General features: G+C 34.8%; 2 protein-coding genes across 3 annotated transcripts; one reads left to right on the top strand and one right to left on the bottom strand.

Annotated features, from left to right (window-relative positions):
• The first annotated feature begins 58 nt into the window (after positions 1-58).
• On the top strand, positions 59-10,310 carry LOC126920133 (cilia- and flagella-associated protein 251-like). The gene is made up of 20 exons (XM_050730092.1): positions 59-1,048; positions 1,261-1,538; positions 2,229-2,409; positions 2,528-2,719; positions 3,242-3,669; positions 3,946-4,109; positions 4,499-4,777; positions 4,929-5,037; positions 5,231-5,364; positions 5,398-5,606; positions 5,735-5,940; positions 6,020-6,149; positions 6,592-6,681; positions 6,763-6,933; positions 7,790-7,882; positions 8,045-8,136; positions 8,427-8,661; positions 8,768-9,050; positions 9,152-9,285; positions 10,069-10,310. Exons 1-20 carry the CDS (start codon positions 926-928, stop codon positions 10,186-10,188), a joined length of 3,651 nt encoding a protein of 1,216 aa, XP_050586049.1. The 5' UTR covers positions 59-925; the 3' UTR covers positions 10,189-10,310.
• Positions 10,069-19,272, bottom strand: LOC126920257 (uncharacterized). 2 transcript variants are annotated; one of them, XM_050730350.1, is made up of 2 exons: positions 18,736-19,272; positions 10,069-17,733 (listed from the first exon to the last, which is right to left on the bottom strand). In XM_050730350.1, exon 2 carries the CDS (start codon positions 17,701-17,703, stop codon positions 12,268-12,270), a length of 5,436 nt encoding a protein of 1,811 aa, XP_050586307.1. In that variant the 5' UTR covers positions 17,704-17,733; positions 18,736-19,272; the 3' UTR covers positions 10,069-12,267. The 2 variants fall into 2 exon arrangements, with proteins under 2 accessions (XP_050586307.1, XP_050586306.1); XM_050730349.1 differs by having other exon boundaries at positions 18,622-19,272.
• Positions 19,273-19,930: the final 658 nt, after the last annotated feature.

Genomic DNA, 19,930 nt, shown 5'->3' on the forward strand with positions numbered 1-19,930 from the left:
GACTTCTTGACATAGCAGTAACTTCAGCAAGATTGATAACGAAGCCGATGTCACTTGACCTTTGTCTGTAACCAATATGAAAATTCATAAAAAGACAGCATAAACTCTGTTAGCTATCCAATAGATAACCATATGTAACATTTTCTTATTTATCACGTGAGAATAATAATAATAATCAAGCAGCGAAGATTAAAGCTTTTACAGAAAATTCAAAATGTACAGAGCGTATAAAACTGTATAGAACGTATAAGAGGCGTCCCACCTAACTTTGGTATCTTGAATATCTCGCTTATTTTTTATGATGGGAAAAGATGTCAGAGGAAAACAATATTTGGTTCGAAGGGGCAAAAGTAACGACGGAAAAAAAATTTCTCAATGTTTTTCTTTTTCATGGTCCCAAGGTTTTTGAAATATACATAATTATAAGTAAAATACATATAATAGAAAACTGTTGCTAGAGTTGTTTACGCTAAGGGCAGTTTACGGCAGGGCAGTTCAATAGCATAAATGAATTGAAAGAATGCATTTTACTAGAACGAGAAAAAATAAACCGAAAGAAATTCGAAGACCTTTTATTAAATCAATGCCAAAGCGAATCATTTCAATGATAGGAAATTCCGGCGGCTGTACAAAATATCATTTCCATGATTTTAAATAGTGCGCTATTAACGCGATATTTCTGTTTTTACAAACAAAACAAATTAACATCTTCATATGTACGTGATAAATATCGACGTAGAAAACGTATGAATGTATCCAAATTAAATATTCGTAATTTATAAAGAAATTTGCAAGATGTGCTATACTTTTGTCACGGTCTCTGTAATATTCGCAATATGCCTATACGTGTAAAAGAACTGTTAGGCGAATCATTTGCTAATTTCAGATCGTAAATCGAAAACTTCTTAAACGCGAATCAATTAAAATGGCAGCGAATGTTTCGATACCATCGTACTCCAAGGAATCAACGGATTCTAAAAGTGGAAGAGAGACCAACATAAGGGCGCCTTGCGAAAAGGAAGAAACTGATTTTAATCTTTGTCCTTTTGTAAGCAATGGATTTACATGGTTATATATAAATTTCTTTTAAGAAGATCGACAAACTGAAATCTTTGATAAAGCTATTTAATATTACAATACATATTGCAACTAACCTAAAAACAAACCTTAATGATACGTATATATGTATATATTGTATATGTAAAGATATGTGTACGGTTAAAAATGGAATTTATCTATATGTAACCTTTTTAAATACAGGAATTATTATGGTCTTTTGGGACAAATTCAGATACACCTATAATAAATTTAACCACAAAAAATCGTACGATCATCGCTTATGCTTGTTCGCATGTTATAATAATCTACAACTATAAGACTAAATACGCGATAAGTCTTCAAGGTCATGTATGTATCGATCTTTTGCCTATTATATTTGCATCTTCGTACACGACTTATTCGTGCATCAACTTTGTAGAAGAACGCGGTGAAAACTTTATCGACATCGAAAGATGGAAAATGGTTGTTGTCCGCAGATTTTGAAAAAGATTGCGTAGCTGTCGTTTGGGACACCGAAACTGGGTAATGAAATTTGGAAATGCGATGAAACAATTTTTTTTCTTTTCTTTTGCTACTAATTAGAAACTAATGGAGAGGAAACTAGGGTGGGAGGGGGAGGGCGCGTTTCACAACGAGCGAAAAACGTATCTTATCTGTTTTTTACTTGCGCGTTGACTATCACGACGCTTTGTACAACAGCTAGAATTGAGTTATGAGTAAGAACCAGAAAAGGTGAGGGAGCGAAATTCAAACAGGTTCTCTTATCGGGGAGATAAGTGACGTTACAGGAGGTACCGCGTACAGGGTGTTCCATAATAAATGGACAATCCAATTTAAGAGGCGGATCTAGCATCGATGTATGTCCTGTTTGATCTTGTTTAAAAAAATATAGCAAATTTTACGTTCCATCGTTTCTGATCATATCTGATTACCCTCACACGAGATGTTCAAAACGACTTTTGGATTTTTGTTTACGAGGATACTTGAAATCCATCGTACGAAGAAAGAGAATTAAAGTGAAAAAGAGATATGGACTCTTTTTTTATTGCTTTTAGGTGCTTAAATAATTGTCCGCTTATTACGAAACATCGTGTACATTATAAATAAAATATACAAATCAAACGTCGAATATGACATCAAATACTTGAAAAAATCTAACATATTTGTAGTTGCTATTGCTATTGTTATTGCAGTGTACCAATTTCGACTTTATTTAATCCACATGGTGATAAAGGAATGACCGCTGCTAAAATTAGCCCAAACGCTAAGTATATAGTAACTGTTGGAAACGAATTTCACCAAAAAGTTCAGTTCTGGCTATGGACGTATGGGAAAGATCAACCTGATGGTTAATCATTAGTATTGTTTACCAGTCTTATTTAACTTTTACATAAAGAATATCACGTTATATGTTATTATAACTTTAATATTATCGCCAAAATTTTTGTTATTCATTTCCGTTTAAAAATTCGTTAGTTTGCTGTTTAAAATAGAACGCGTATTAATACCTCCGATGGAAATTCTCAAAAGCAAATTATTTTCAGCTTTTACGGAGTTAACTGAACTTTTTTCGAATAGAATAAAGGAAATAGCTTTCAACGAAGACTGTTCCGAGGAGTTTGGTTTAACTGCCGATCACTGCGTTGCATTCCTTAAATGGGTCAGTATAATGTACAGTGTGTATAAAAAATAAGTGACCGGATCAGAAAAGCGTGATCGGTGGAGATTTATCGATAAAGGTTGCCGCAGAATCGACCTTGAAATTCAGGGTTAAACTTTCTTTCCGCTTGTATCGTATTTTACTGTTCTCGTGAAAAACGATGTCAAAGTTGGCTCTGCCATCGCATCATTTGCGATATTTTTCCATTTCGCGGTCAGATAGAAAGCAAACAACGAGATATCAACGAGGGAACAGGAAATTATTCCTTGGATCGCGAGGTAGTCCACACCGAATAGAACGACGCACCATGAAATCAAAACGTATTTGCAAATATCTAACACCTACAACGTTACGTTCAATTACAATTTCTTTATTATATATGTACACATGTTAGCTCTCGCGCGCGCAAGTTTTACAAGTTCCATAAGAATTTCGACGAATTGATTTTCGCGATTCGATACAATTCAACAGCGAAATATATAATAGATCTGGCTATGGATAATGATGATTTTTACGAATTAGGAACAAGATGAATTGAAATATTACATACCAAAAATTTTGGGTAACGTACGACGATACGGAATCTTGAATTGCTCTTGTTACATCTCTAAAACACAACGGGTATTAACAGCAACGACAAACGGTATTGCTTTTACATCTTCTTTATACTTATTCCATTATTCCATTTTGTTTATACTCTCGCAAAGTTATTACACATGCTTATATATAATCCACTTATATGCGAAGATTGCAACTTGTAATTTGATCTTTGTTATAAAGATTGATATTCGATACTTATGTGTAGGATACGTTCTGGTTTGGGGCACTTTTGTTGAAAGACTGAAAAATAAGAATAAGAATCAGAGTGCAGCTAACAACAAGGAAAAGAGACACATCAAGTCTGTGCAGTTGGAGAAGAACAGTATTATGGTGATATTATATCACAATGGGTACTTGATATTTTCCGATATTAGAGCTGTACAAAATATCGATATACGTTATACGATATACCATCTCCGGTTAAAGATTTATTCGGTTTGTCATTGTTAATTCGAAAAAAACATTGACAATTGATATCGTAAACATTCTGTACATGTTATATTACTTACTTTAAGTTACAACTAGTAATCGAGCTATTATAAGCATAATTTTCCAGTCGTAAATAAAGTTTTCTTATTTTTGTAAATACAGTATTACCAAAATTTGTGTTACATGTACAATTTTAGAAGGATAGTAACGGGAACTTCAGAAGGGCGCATCAGCTTCTACGATCTTGATTTAAAAATACTCTACTGGTGTCAACATAAACTTCTGGATTCTATTCGATCGATAAGTTTTGATCTTTCGTCCACATTATTAGCTCCTGTGTCTGCGGTCGGTGAATTCAAACGTGAGTTCGATATTTATCGCTATTACGGTATATCTTCTATTTCCAAAATTCCGAAATAGTATAAATCCGAAGGATATGAATTTGAAGTTGAAATTATTCAGCTTTTGATCGTACTATATCCTGCTTCGGTCATTACGGCAAAATTACATCACCACTTTCAATAATAACGACTTACGATTAGTCATTCGATTAGGTAGGCAGGTAGTTTCCCTCGAACGTAAACTATTTAAAAATCATCTGTCTAGTCATCTATCGATTACCAATATCGGTGATTACGTTCAAATGCAATCAACTCGATTGCGATTATTTTCTCACTCGAAGAATTTAATAACGTAAATAATATAAAACATAAAGGCAAAAAATGATTAGACTTTATCTTGTTGAAGAAGTTGAATCTGACGAAGAAGATGATTTCGAGAACGAAGAAGAAATGGAAGAATACTCGGAAATTAAATTAGGAGATGATATCGACGAGAGAAAAGTGAAATATATAGAAAAATTAGAGTCGATGAAGTATCGCGATCAAGTTCCATCGACGATGTCTGTATATTTGGAAGAAACATCGAAGGATTACAATAAAAATCAGCAAGCATTTACAAAATTACTTCACGCGCCTACCGATGCTACCGTCGAAGGTGCTCCTTTTTACATCGAAAATTTCATTATCGGTAAGTGCTATTACATTTTTGTACACTTGCTCTTTGAAAGAGCATATACAGCATAGATTTTTTCACAACATTAAATAATCTGGCAAGCTTTTCAGAAAATTAATATTAAATGGAATTCATATCCAAAAGTTTTGTAATATTTTTCGTAAAGGTTGTTTGAGTGGAATAGTTGCGTCGATAGAAATTCCTACGTTAAAGTGTCGATTTATCTTTCAAGATCAGAACTTTGCGATAACCAGTTTAGATGCGCATCCTCGAAGGTATTTACGCTAATGGAGCTTGATTAAGTTCTAATTATATCTGTCTTTTACGACGTAGTATATATAGTTTAATCTTCATAATACTTCTTCGTAACACCTTGCTATCATTCATTAGCAATTTTATAGTCACCGGTAATCTACAAGGTTTCATCTCTTTGTACGATTATGAAAGACATAAGCGTATCGTACGCAGGAAAACCCCACCTCTTCCAGATTTTAGTATACTATTGGATAAGCAAGCAAAGAAAGGAGCTATAACTTATGTCACATGCCCACAGAGTCACGAGAAACTAATCGCTGTTACAGCATTGAAATATTCACCGATAGGTGAATCTTTTGTCGACTATGATCTTTCATGATATTTTCGAATTACAGACCGGACGATTTTCAATGTAAAACATTTCAATGATTTTGAAGGTAATTTACTAGCATGTGGCCTTGAAAATGGAGCCCTTTGGATGTTGCATCCTCTCACTTTAGAACCTCTTGATAAATATCCTTACAAACATTCCACGGAATCGATACTTAAATTGGCTTTCACAGAGTGCGAAGAATACATGGCTTACGCGGTAAATAAGCAGTATCATCGAACCGTAAACTAATATCGCATCTATTGTTGAACAATTTAATCGGAAATGAAATTTTCTTTATGATCGTTATGACATAAGGCAAAAAGCAACCTCTTAACTTCTTTTAGGATAACGCGCTAGTGGTAGCGGTATTTAAAAAAATAGGTGATTCGCCAAGCGGTTCCCGTTTATGGGATTTTGTTGGAAAGTATCATTCTCATACTGCGAAAATAAGAGATATACTTTTCGGGCCAGCTACTATCGAAAGCGTTGTATATCGTTTTTTTTCGGTAGGAGAAGATCGGAACCTAATTGAGTACGATCTTAAAAATAGGTAAATCAGATATTTCAGATAACAGAGAAAAATACATATAACGTACAATTAAACTCTAGAAATTCTCTGCATTTTCCAGTGGGCCATATCCTTTCCCTGGTTTGCAGATAATAAACATTTGCCAAATTGAATGCGAAGCTATTCCTCTTTGTCTCGCCTGGTACCCTAAGTTGGGCGTTGAAGGATTTCTAATGTACTCTAATTCCGAAGTAATAATCTGGTTATCTTTTAACTGATTCTACTATTCGGAACATTAAATTAAAACTGAGATAAGACTTTTTATCATATCGTCATCGGGTTTCATATCGAATCTATCTGTACGTCTATATATTCATATACATATGTATGTATGTATACATAGTACATAAACCTCGTAATTGATATTACGTTACGATCGAGAAAGGGGCAACTCTATGATATAATATAAGTAGAGATATTATATTATCGAAAACAAAATTTTGAGATAATACGATAAAATTTTATCATATACTTTCAATTTATTTCTTCGTGCTACGAAATCGCTCTTTCGTTGGTTGTATCGTCAATTACCAAAATACACAGAATCCTTTGTATACATACACAAGTATGTTACTACAAGATGAGCCATTTCATATAATATTTACATGTAACATTATAACATTTATTATCTAGTACAAATACAGATTGCTAAACGATATAACGAAAACAATTCGAGGAACATTTTTGGGACCGCTTTGTGATACCCCGGTTAAGCATTTCAAAGTAACGTAGAATCGCATAAATTTTGCTTCTTTGAGTTCATAGGAAATTATTTTACACTTAATTAAAAGGATCGTTGTGCAGGTAATATCTGGTAAAGAATATAAAGCTGGTAAATACATGGTATTTGCAACTAATAAGGAAATAGGCCTTCAAATGCTTCCTTTCGATGGAAATCCTTACAAGATCTTAGGAATGATAGGGCACCCACGCAAGGTAAGAAGCGTCGTGCACAATGTACATGTATTTTCGATCTTTCGATTATAAGAATCGACGTTACGAACAGATCGATCCCGTTATTTCTTGTGGGATAATAGGGGTGATCGATGTGGTATAACACTGCGATTAACAGGGTTATAAAGTTTGTATTTTCAACACTTAATACGCTAAAGAGTTACACCGTTACGTATGACATAAATGTCGTAGACGATACTTTGAAGTATGACACTCCGATAGATGAGCACTGAATGTTCTTTGTAATAGAGCAAGGCCCTTATACTAGAATATAAGAAGAAGGTGATCTTCTTGATGTAACAGAAGTAGCAATTGAACAGACTAAGTATAGATATGTAGCGACTGTTCTGTAGTCTAGAGTACAAGTCTAGAGGGATGAAGCGACTGTTCTGTTCGGATGAGAACAAGCGAAGTTCGTTCTTGTGTGACTACGGAGGAAAGCTCGGTGTGGGTGTGTCTTTTGAACTAAGGACGTGGATTCGTTGTTCACGAGGGTAACGATGCCCATTGGTTATAGCTAACGTTAATAAATGAAAATTGGAGGAGGAAGGCTCCTACCGACGTGGCTCGAGGGTGACCTTGTTCATGGGAAAAACCGGGGGTTTTACCGAAATACTCGCAGGATTAAAGGTTCCTGCAAATTAATAAGATTCTGTTTATGGCGGGGCCTTAGGTTTATCGAGGGTCTGTCTAATGGTGCTTGGGCCTTGACGGTCAGACAATGAAAGACGTCGCACGGACCGTTTCACGCGACGTAACAGTACACGATCGTTTTACTATGTTACACCGTAATACGGAAAAAATCTATTGATCCTGGATGTGAATCCGAATGTCAGTAATTAGAGAGACATTGTTAATTTATAATAAAAGCTAACTTTTCTCTGATTTTGATATATCACTATATATAAAGAGTGTCTCGTACTGTGTGGGATCAACATTAGGAACATATTCAGCACCTGAAAACTACAAGGTAAATTCATATATAAATAATATATTCCTTTTGATTTTGCAAGATCCTTTGTATTTTGAAGATGCGTAGAACGTGAAACAATTCCTTAAACGACCACATATTACAAGACGCTCTGTATATATTTGAGGTATTTTGATCTATTTCAAAGTCTCGTTTTAATAGGTCAGTAATATTTGCCTTAGCAATGATGGGAACATTTTATTCACTTTTGGTTATAATGATCCGTGCACACTGATGTGGAAAATAAAATGCAGGTACCTCTTAGCAATACTTAGGAATCAAATAATTCCACTTTTTATGGTAATTGAAAGAAAAACATCGTTTTCCTCGATATACTAATAGTTATTTATCGTTCAAAAAGCAAATATATAATACCCGAAGCTTTCGTTGTAAAAATATTTCGTATGTTTTTCTTTTCCTTTAACACAGTTGCTTTTAATCAATATTTTTACCGCTCTTACCGTTTAATATCGCCACTTACTACTTTCACTACTATACAATATAGTTTTTACATTACTATATCATATATTCTTCTTATAATCAGGTCTGTCGATGTATTAGCGCATTTAGGAGGTAAAGGGCTGGCACCGTATTATTGTCTGATAGAGGGTGGTGAAAAAGGTTGGCTTATCAATGAAATGAAAGACCTGTTTTATTATGCTCAAATCTTACATCAAGGCGAGAATGTGATAACTCCCAGATTAATATCCGACAAAGTGAGCACTAAAGAAGTACCGAATCTCATGCGCGTCGTTGGATATTATCCCAGCAACGAGGAAGTAATGATTTCACTTTTTATTTATTTAATTATTTAATTGAAGAGATGGAAAATTCATTTCTCGTTCTAATTATTCTTTTTTAATGTAAAATCATTTTACATTTTAGATAGAAATCCTTATGGGTGAAATCTCGTACAGAGATTACGCGGAGACCGGTCATTTGGTCGAAGAAATTAAATTCGAAGATTTTGTCAAATTTTATATAAATCATCGGCCAGCTTTCGGAATTTCTCTGCATCAAATAAGAGAAGCTTTCCAAGCCTTTGCAAATTCAGGTCAAATCCCTGCTTCGCAAGCGGAGAATCCAGTATTAACTCGAGAACAGTTTATGAAAATATTGCTTGGCGAAGGTCCTCCGGAGTTTTCTATACAAAATGGCATACCTTTTGGTTAGTTGATGTATTTTTTTGGAAAACGTCCAACATGTTATTCATGCTTGTGCTTCAAATGTTAATTTTAATTTCAACCTTAAGCAAGTTTTTTTTTCTAGGAGAACCATTAAAAATTCAAGAGGCATTTACATATATGAGGTTTCTTGTTGGTTTTAACGAGAATTTGGATGAAATATATGACGAGCGAAACGGAAAAAAATCCGCATCCATTGATTTTACGTTCTTACCAGAGGTATATTTAACAATTAAAATAAGTTTGATTTTTTCTTATATTAAGAGTTAAAAAATAGATGGATACTTATTTAAGTTTACAAAGCTAAAGCGCTTCATTTTTTTTCAATAACAACAAAAGTACATGTTACATATATTCCAACGCTTTATATTGGTCGTTATTCGCGCATTACTATTTTGTATCTCTTGTATCATAGAGACGTCTCTTCTTACGTTCAGAAAAATTTATTATATTTTTATTATTGTATTTATATTATGATAGTATTTTTTTTATATATAAAAAATTACCTTCACACTCCATTGTCTTATTAAGAAAAATCGACAAATATACAAAGCCAATGGACCTTACGCGTCTGTTCAAGTATCTATATACATATTTTTTAAGAAAGAAAATTTATCAAGTTGAGGATAGCGTGAAAAAGTATCGAACTATGATACGTGAATTATGAATTTGATATTTTTTCAATCGTAAAGCGAAGCGCTGTCGCTATCTCTATTGCTTTTACGTTTATACTTTTGAATAGAAAATTTAATCAACTTTCGATAATTGGATAACCGATAAAGAACTAAAAAACCTTCGATACTTAAGTTTGTTTAAAATTGCTTTTTATAATAATTCTGAAGTTTTTTAAAATAAGTATCCTCGTTAAAAACATGCGCAAGCAAATACGAAACGAGTATGATTATCAATTTGCTATACTATTCTTTACGATAAAAGCTGGCATAACCATGGAAATGTTGAAACGTTGAATGGTATTAACGATGAGAAACAGGAAAATAATCATTTAGGCTCGCCGAAAGTAATGTATTATTATTTATAATACAGAGAATATCTTACAAAGATTTCATCGCGGACATCATGGGTATTGAATCGCCGGAGGAAACGAGGGCTGACGATGATTAATTAATCTGTGTGCCATTATTTGCATTGCTGGCACATTAACGTTGATTATTATTACCATACTAATATTATTACCATTACAATGTATTGCGACTTCCTATTAAACATGTACGAACATTAACGTATATTATGTCAATTCGTTTCTTTCTTAAAGCGTTAAAAAGGAAATCAAAATCGTTTTACCGATTAACAGATTCAGTTACGAATTTTGTTTAATGATGTAATTGGTCAGAGAGTACAAAGGAGATAAGAAGAGTAAGTTCAATCAGTAAACAGGTATCTTCCTTTTCCATCAAATCTGACCGATGATCTTTTACTTCCTTTTTTTTTTTTGTCATACTCTGGTAGATTAAATTACGGCTGATTTCATGTACAAAATAAAATAATTTTAATATAATTAATAATAAATACGAGCTCAATAGTCAAATACCATTTCAAAATTAATAATTCTCTACAAACGGAACATTTTTTCGATCAGAAATATATAGTCGATACGCCAATTCTTCGCTCGTATTTCATCGCTCACTTACATTTCACCGGATTTTGACGAACCAAGACATATTACACGATGAAGGACGATTGAGAGAAATTTCAAGCGTTCTACTAACTAATTTGAATAAAGTACCTACAGTTGTACAATCATCCGGAAAATGTTTGTCGGCAGAAGAGCTATTATGAAAAACAAGTAAGAACTAGACTAGAAAACGATAAAAGATCCGCTCGTTAACTCGTTCATTATTCTAAAACATGAAGCGTGACGAAACGACAGAAATCTTATCGTGGAAGCTTTACTTTCCACGATATACTATTAAAAATGGAGGAAAGATGAGCGAGGGAAAGTAACAGAGGTCTCAACGCGTATAATTGTAAAAGTTTGAAAAATTCAAGCGATTTAAAAAAAAAAAAGAGGGAAGAAGAACAAAGAAAGGAAAAAGGAACGAAATGGTAGTGGTCCGAGCGAGAACAGTATTTCGAGCCGATTGTCGAAATAGAATGGTGTTTATCGAAAATATTCGATCGTTTTAACGGGGGCACAGACACCGCCAGCAGTGCCGACAATCAGCCGCGATTATCGCAATTTTGAATCGATGAAAACACAGCCCTCTCCTCTCACACTAGGCTTCAAGAATTTCTCTATGATGTAGCCTAGAATTTCGCTCTAGAACGCTATTACTTGCCTATTCGGCTACACTAAATTTATACATTGCGCACTTTTTGTCATTTAAAAGAAGTACAAACAAATGTACACAAAAAACCTTACTTCCTTGTTATAAACTCTAAGACGTATTTACAGTTATATACAAACATTTTTTGTTCTTTTTTTTTTTTTCTTTTCATTATCGTATCGGCTTAAGAAAAATATCAACGTGGAACAGTGTATGGATTCGTTTGCTTACCAAGAAGAAAGAAAGAAAACGTTGGGAATAATAGTGGACATTCGATTCACTCTCTCTCTCACACGCACACACACACAAACACACACACTCTCTCTCTTTACCATCCGACCCTCCCTCTCCCTCTCTTTCTTCTATCATTGTGTGTAAATTCGTGTTATATTCGTGAATAATAATTCAAGACTGTTCGGATACATCCTGTTTACATGATCATTATGTGAGATTTTTAAAAACTATTTTCAACTTCGAAATAAGATAATTCCTATAACCATTTGTTCACATAAAAAGACGTTTAATACAGATCTAGTATTTTTAGAATGTATCGTACGTTTTTAAAAATTGATAACGTATTAAGGTTCCATAGAATTCGTCAAACTAATAAATAAGAGACGATAAAGCAAGCGTTTTACATTTCAAACGATATTCGAAGCACCTCGAACGTATTCTCGTTAAATTACTTTAAAAACTTTTAAAAAACGGAAAAAGAGATAGACACATAGGTATAGATAGATAAACGGAGGAAGAGCGAGAGAAAAGAAAACGAAAGAGAGGAGGGGGGGGGGCGGGAGAGAGAGAGAGTGAGCGAGTGAGTGAGAGAAAGAGAGAGAGAGAGAGAAACTCAAACACCCATTATCAAATATGCCTAGATAGAAATTTCCACACGCATTCAAGATACCATCCGCTGCTATCAGTCGAAGTAGTCGTCGCTGTTTTGCACAATACCGTGCTTTTTTCGACAGTCTGGACAATACCATTTGCCTTTCGGCGGTACCATAATGCCAACACACTCGAAGTGAAACCACTCGATGCGACAATCCTCGGCATCGCAAGCTATCATTTCTGACACTTCATCGTATGGACACTGACAATAGCAATATAAATTAACTGGTCGTTCCGGGGCGGGGGGGTTACTCTCCGACAGATGCATCTGCATCTGTTGGCTGGCTTCTACCTCGGTATCGCTGGAATCGCTGCTACTATCCGCAGGTTCCTCCGATTCGGTCGCAGAAGCTGTAGCGATTCCTAGACTCTCCGATTGTCTCTCGATCGGTCTGTAAGCCATATTTTTACCGCCGATAGACAATCTCGGTGGCAATGGCTTTACGCTTGGCACTGTAGCGAAAGAAGGCGTCGTCTCTGACTTCCTCCACTTCACCGTCGGCTGTTTCTCCACCTCGTCATCACTGGAATCACCGTAAAATCGTTTTGGTACTCGTTTTCGTTTCGATGACCGTTTGTTCTCTGCCTCGGAACCACTGCCACCGATGCTTTGACCTGTTATAACCATCGCTTGGGATTCGACACTCGCGTTCATCGAGTGCACATCGTTCGTAGACACGTTCGACATCAACGCCATGTTCGATTGCATCAACACTGGCGACGAAGCCGAATAACCCGGGTTCTTTTGGTAAAACGCTTTAGGAATGTTTAGTTTAATGGATTCGACAGTCGGCGTCGCGTTACGCTGTTTCGTCTTCTCTCCTTTCTTTCGTTTCTTCGTTTTCACTTTCTTCTTCTGCGGCTGCTGCTGTTGCTGCGGTTGATCTTCCTCCGTGGTGGGAGGAATATCCGGAGAAGGGACCGTCGTGTCCCTATCTGTTAATCCGTTATTCAATGGCATCGCTGACTCCGTGGATGCAGGGGCGACCGCGGCTAGTAGCATCAATTGATTTCGTTTCTCCGCCAGCAATTTGTTCGCAAGCTGTTGAGGATGCTCGTCGTAAAAGTCCTCGTCCGTTTCTGTTTCCTCGGTTTCTAGATCGGACTCTCTCAGTAATAGCTGTGGTGGGCAAACTGGTTCTATCGGAACCGATGCAGATCCATTCTTCGTTTCCACAGAAATCTCTTTGTTCTCCAACTCGGCATATCCAGTCTCCGGCTCCTGTGTACTTTCTTTCTCTTTCTTTCGTTCCTTCCGATTAGATTGTTTCTTTGGAGAACCTTCCGAAGTGGAGCTATCCGAATCCGAACTACTACTAGAACTAGAAGAACTACCGGATGACGAACTGCTACAGCTACAATTTGTCCCGCAAGAACAAGTGCTTGAATCACTGTCGCTAGACGAATCACTCGACGATGTACTTCCACCACTTTGCTTCTTTTTCTTCGGACTCTTTGCTTTTTTCTTATTCGGGTCATCCTCGTTGCTGTTTTGAACTTCGTTACCCTCCACGGAACTCTTCTCCACCTTGTTTAAGTAATCTTGGTCCCCGCTTGTGTTTATCTCCTCTTTCTCGTTCATCTTGGACGTTGCATCGTTATCCTTTTCTTTGTCTGACCACACAACGCAATAATCATGATCGGCCAATACTATACTTCTTAAGAATGCTACGTCGGTTTCTGGCTCTGGTTCTTTGATCGCAAAATTGTTAGCCGTCTCTTTCATTTCTAAACTAGCTGTATAGCTCTTAAAATTATCCCAGATACCATCCATGATTTGCGCTCCTTGTTCTTTCTCTTCCTCGTTCTGTTCAACCTCTACTATGCTGTCTGCAACAGCCTCGGAGGAAGTGAAATTTGGTTGATCCGCGGAAGATGGTGCATTTTCTTCGTTTGATTTAACTTTTTCGGTGTTCTCCGGTTCCTTGATCTCTGGTTTCTCCTCCTCGGAATCCGTATCACTTTCCGAAGACAAATTCAAAGGTGGCAAATCGTACACGTCAACGACCTTTTTCACAGGTTCTTTAATATCTTTCACCAACTCGGTTGCAGACACATTACCATCGCTTATGCCTACTTTTTCTTTCTCTGATTTTTCCTCGTTGATCGATGGTTGTTGACTCACCGTGTCCATTAAATTTTTGCTAACTGCTGGTGGTTCTTTATGGGCGTTTTCATGCTTGTCTAACAGTTTTCGAGAAATGAAACGCTCGGAGCACTCGCTACAAGCATACGGATGATCTCCGGAATGTAACCTTTTATGTACTTTTAAAGCAACGGCTCGTGAAAAGCTAGAACCACATTCTTCGCAAACGAAAGCCGTGGGTGGTATACAAAAGTGATAAATATGCGGCCACTTTTTCTGTAAACACTTTTTACACAGTACGCTTTCCGTTCCATGTTTCCAAAATAAATGTTTGGTAATGTCTGGTTTGTTTCTGTATGCAATACCACATCTATAACATAAATGATGAAGCTTATGTTTCCAAACGTGATTCGAAAGACGCTGTTGATTTCCGGTAGATTCCAAACAAACGTCGCATGCATGATGCCTTTTGCGTAAATGTACCATTAATCTAAATGCAGATGGAAGATTTGCCATGGGGCACAGACAACATCTGTATCTAACGTTAATGTTTGGAGAGTAAGTTCCAGGACATAAGTGACAAAGTAGTTCGCTATAACTATAAAAAGTGGATTTACACATTATACAGATCAAGATTGTCTTTTGATGCATCTTTCGGTTATGCAAATAAAGTTCCTTGTGTATGGCAGAGTGAAATCTACAATGAAAACATTCGTACGTCCTCACGTTTGGAATATTGTATGTACCGTTTGTGCTACTGTAAGAATCTAAATTAAAGAAGTAAGAATCTAATTCATCGAGAGACTTTTTCACTCTAGTAATAAATTGTTCTGCTTGAATAATTATGGCAGGATGTTGAGGTTGAAATTTATGTTCCGCAAGCATGTGCAGTCCTAGTTGCTTACCATTCACTGCTATATGACGTGCGTGATTACAGTAAACGCAGAAAGGACTTGCTGCTTCTATACAACGTTTCAATAAATCTTCTATTTCTATACTGTCTAAAATACCATCAACGTTAAGATCGATGCAAGGAACATCTTCTCCGGCCAATATTATTCCATCGCTTGGCTGCATTTGAGACTGTGCTATATTCTCTACCCGACTTTGACTATCGTCTTTCATTTCTTCATCCCATTTTTCATTTGTATCTATATTATTTGTTGTTTTTTCATCGGTAATTTCAGTCTCATTTTCATTGTTTTCGATACTCATGTCCGTTTCAATTTTAATTCCGGTTACCGCTTTATGTTCGCTAGTTTCTTCGATATTCTCCGTCTCTTCGGGCATGTTATCTACGACCGCTAATTTCGAACTATCGGAATCGCTGTCTTCGTCATTCACTTGATAACTAACGCTGTTGTCCTTGTCCTCTTCAAACATGTTGCATTCTTTCTCCTCTGTCAGTGAACTTTCTGCATTGTTGTTTTCTTCTTCCTTCTTAACAATATTATTTTCTATATTTTCGCTATTGGTCGCAACAGAAAACTGAGAATTTCTATTGGTACATATCTTTATAACTAAACTTCTATCAGGAGCTTCACTGGTATTGAACGATATCGAAGATTGAGATTCATTAGGTACATCAAAATTTTCTTTGTTATCATTGTCATAAGCTTTTTCTTTGGGTTGAAGGTCGGATACATGTGATTCGTGTTGCGGACTAAATAATGATCGGCTAACTGGACTATGTGCAGAACTTTCAGACATTTGTGACTGAGAGTCTGTTTCCAATACAATTTCTTCTGTTTTCTTTTTGGCTACATCTTCTTCTGTTTCTTGATTAACATCGTCAATCTTAACAGAATTAACATCGTCTATCTTAATATTAGTTTCTTCGGTCGAATTTACAGTTTTCGTATCGAGTTTAGTAGAATTCGTTTCTGATTTATCAGATGTATTCAACATATCGATTACGTTTACATTTTCTTTCTTAATTTTGTCATCAATATCTTCTACGTTATTTGTACATCGCGATACCTCCATAATAGTTTCCGTTACACTATCATATGGCATATTATGGCTGGGTGAATCGGTTGAATTTAATTCCAAATTATTTGGACAAACCTCTTTTTCATTTGTTTCTTCCTTTTCTTCAATGGAATCTTCGATACACTTTGAAACTTCCATTATTGTCTCTGAAACGGTATCTTTAACCACATTGTGCATTACTACGTTCTGAGAATTTTCATCTCTACTTAATGTTTCATCGACTACTTGACTTTCGTTTAACTGAGATACAGCAACTTTATTATTGATCTTTTTTGCGTGAATATTTACTTTTTGTTGATTGGATGTACCGTCTTCCATATGTTTAGACCTATTATTTTTCATCGATTTCCTTGGAACAGTCTTGTTTTCACTATTTACATCTTTATCAAGTATATTAGTCGACATTATTCCTGTTTGCGTAGTAGGTGGTAAAGCAGAATTTACTTCTTTACTGGTTTCAATGGCTAAACTGCATGTACTTGCGTGTGAACCTGTTTGTCTACATAATGTGCATATGGAAGCAGTAACATCTTGCTTAGACGTTGGTGAACAGAAATGATTATAAAAATTATCCGTTTCTGAAAAAACTTTCTCACATGTACAACAAACTAGATAACACGATCCTTTGAAAGCACCATAAAAATCTTCGACAGATGTAAACGCCATTTCTGGAACACTATGTTTCTTTGTCAAATGATGCGACAACCTTTCAGCTTGACCAAACATTCCAAGACAAAATAAACATATATGACGTTTATGTATATCCCTCATATGTAAAAATAAGTTCCAATTTTCGAAATACGTGCCACATGCTGCACAAAGATAAACTTTTCTTGTAATTTTAAAATTAGGAGAATGTGACACTGTAGATGATTCTGATGTGCTGGGCATTGGTGTCATTGTGGAATTGCAAGTACATGAAATTTGTTTCAATGTAGAGCACAAACTCGATGACGATTGACACTTTGAACACTTATTCTTTGACGAAGGCTGAAGACCCAAATATTGCGCATATTCTGTTATTTTGCCCCGTTTAATTTCTGCCCTTTTTTCCTTGCTACTTTTGGATGCATTAGAATGTGGTGATTGTTGTTCCTGTGTTATATTTTTCAATGTATTCGTTTGTGTTTCTTGAGCTTGTGCCAAAATACGTTTCTTGAAACCTTTAAACACAATTTTCGATCCTGTACTGTTATTTTTGCTTGGAGAATCTTTGGATGCAATAGAATTATATTGCAATAATTGTTTTTCTTCTTCTATCACATCAGTGTATATACTGTCAATTGATGACTTTAGCGAATTTTCAATAGAAGTATCTTTAAGTTGTCGTTTTCCCAAAATGTTCCACATATCCATAACTTTACTTTCACCATCTTCATCTTCCATAATAGCACTGCTTAGCTACAGTGATATTACCTACAACATATAAAGTATGTTTTAATATAAAAGTATTCTAGTAGGAAAGAAATATTTGTTTTGTACAGTAATTAATTATGTATTAGATTAACAACCACTACAAAATATGGTGAATTAATACAAGAGGTTACACGATCGTGAAATGTTTATTTCATAAACTATTATAGTCTATTATATAGGAGAATGCGGTGTGTATGTGTCATAAATATTATTCAAACAATTATAACATTAACAAATCATTATATTAAATGTTTAAATCATATATGTTAATTAAACAAAAATTAAGAGCACCAAAATTATATATCATTCCTATTCTAATCAATGTTATAATTGATATATTTACAAAGCCACCTGTTACATTCAACTTATTAAAAAATCTTTCTTTGCTATTTTATGGATATAATTATAACAACAAGAATAGTTATATAACCAAATATTTAAAATCACTTTTTATGCAGAATTTAATCTGTTACATAGCAGTTTAAGAAAACAAAAACATTTTAATTAGCTTTGAAAGACGATCCATAAATCAAGTGAAAAACATTGAACATCATGTTGATAATAAATCACAGAAAATTAAACTTTAAGTTTAAATTACACTGAGTAAAGTAACAAGCAATTAATTATAATACCTCTGACGAGGGTATTACAAAACTGAGTACATGGTATGACATGCAAGAAGCCTTTCGTAGTGAACATCATTCCACAATGATTCAATCCCAAAGTTCTCACAAAAACAGTTTACTACAATGAAATTAATGTTAAAATGTGACGAATGGAAGAACACACGAAATCAGGATGCCGTGATAACAAGATTCAGCAGAAAAGTATTGCTGATAAACTTTTGTTGCATACAAAAATGATCCTAGTGTTATGAGAGATGCGTACCTTCCGGTAAATTTCGGCTTGAACGAATCGCTTCGAATTAAGGAAGTATGTATACGGTTTGTAAAATCTGAACGATAGAATCGGACGCTCTTGAAGTGATACGAAATGGAGCACCTTAAGTGGATCGTCGCGATCCGCGCCGAAAAGGTTAGTAAAATGGCGTCATATCAATGAGCACAGCTCCGTCCGTGCTTCCAACACGTCCCCAGTGATGCCACCTTTTGTCATGTTCCACTGTAGTTTGTGATAGAAGAGGTTAGGCCAAAACCATTGAGAGAAAGATAGTCTGCAGTAATTCGGTTGTGGAATAATCAGTATAAGAGTTCGAATCTTTTTTGAAGAACGTAATCCGACTTGAGCGCGAGTGCGTTGTTGCTTGGCCCACGGCTGTTGTGCAAAAACTCGAAACGCGAAACGACGGCATCTCTCGTTGACGTATTCATATACGCCCAACGTAGTGCCTCTAATACCCCCACCTCTCGCTCTTAACCTGTGCCAGCTACCTGAACCGTTCAATTTCGTTTAAAACACTCTATTTATCTTCTTAAAAACTAAAGTTCAAATGTTTCTAATATTTCAATCTTCTTTACCAAATATCTTCGTTAAAGCTAGTTTAACATGAACTTCTTGTCAGCATTTTTATTAATGATTTTCTTTAAAATATTGTGCGTGTATATATATATGTATACTATATACGAATATACATATCTATATACATATATATATATATACAGTGTATCTTGTATAATATATACTTGTGTCAACACATTTTATATACAATTTATTGGTAAAATTTATGTCTAAGATTTCATGAAAAACTGCTACATTTTTTAAATTAAGTCAGTAGTATGTAAGTATATATAAGTACGTTAAATGTACGTCATACAACAAAAATTTATTGATATATTCATACAATATGATTAAGAATTTAATGAATCTTTTAAATACGATATAAAAGATAATAAATTTATAAATAGTATTTTATATTTTATAACTATGTTCCTTTCCTATGTTAACTAAAAAATATTTTTAATGTTTTTACAATTAGTATTTTGACATATTTTTTATACATTAAAAACAATGATATTAAGTTAATATTATGATAATATTATTTTATAATCTCTTATATTATGTGAAAATAAGCATACATGCGTTCATTTCTAATTAATACAATTAAAAATATATCATAATCATACATGTTATAATTATCTTACATGTTATATTATTTGAAAATAAAAGGTTTAATATCGATATACATATATCATATATCATTATTAGTAAAATTTATTTAAGAAAATATTATTTCAAA

The sequence above is a fragment of the Bombus affinis genome, chromosome 9 (assembly GCF_024516045.1).
Source record: "Bombus affinis isolate iyBomAffi1 chromosome 9, iyBomAffi1.2, whole genome shotgun sequence".
Lineage (NCBI taxonomy): Eukaryota > Metazoa > Arthropoda > Insecta > Hymenoptera > Apidae > Bombus > Bombus affinis.

Bases quoted from the DNA above. Each gene is read 5' to 3' on its own strand.
- LOC126920257 (XM_050730350.1), bottom strand. From the start codon at position 17,703: ATGGAAGATGAAGATGGTGAAAGTAAAGTTATGGATATGTGGAACATT.
- LOC126920133 (XM_050730092.1), top strand. From the start codon at position 926: ATGGCAGCGAATGTTTCGATACCATCGTACTCCAAGGAATCAACGGAT. The intron at 5,607-5,734 runs GTAAATAAGCAG...AACTTCTTTTAG, and splicing joins AAGAATACATGGCTTACGCG to GATAACGCGCTAGTGGTAGC. The intron at 9,051-9,151 runs GTTAGTTGATGT...TTTTTTTTCTAG, and splicing joins ACAAAATGGCATACCTTTTG to GAGAACCATTAAAAATTCAA.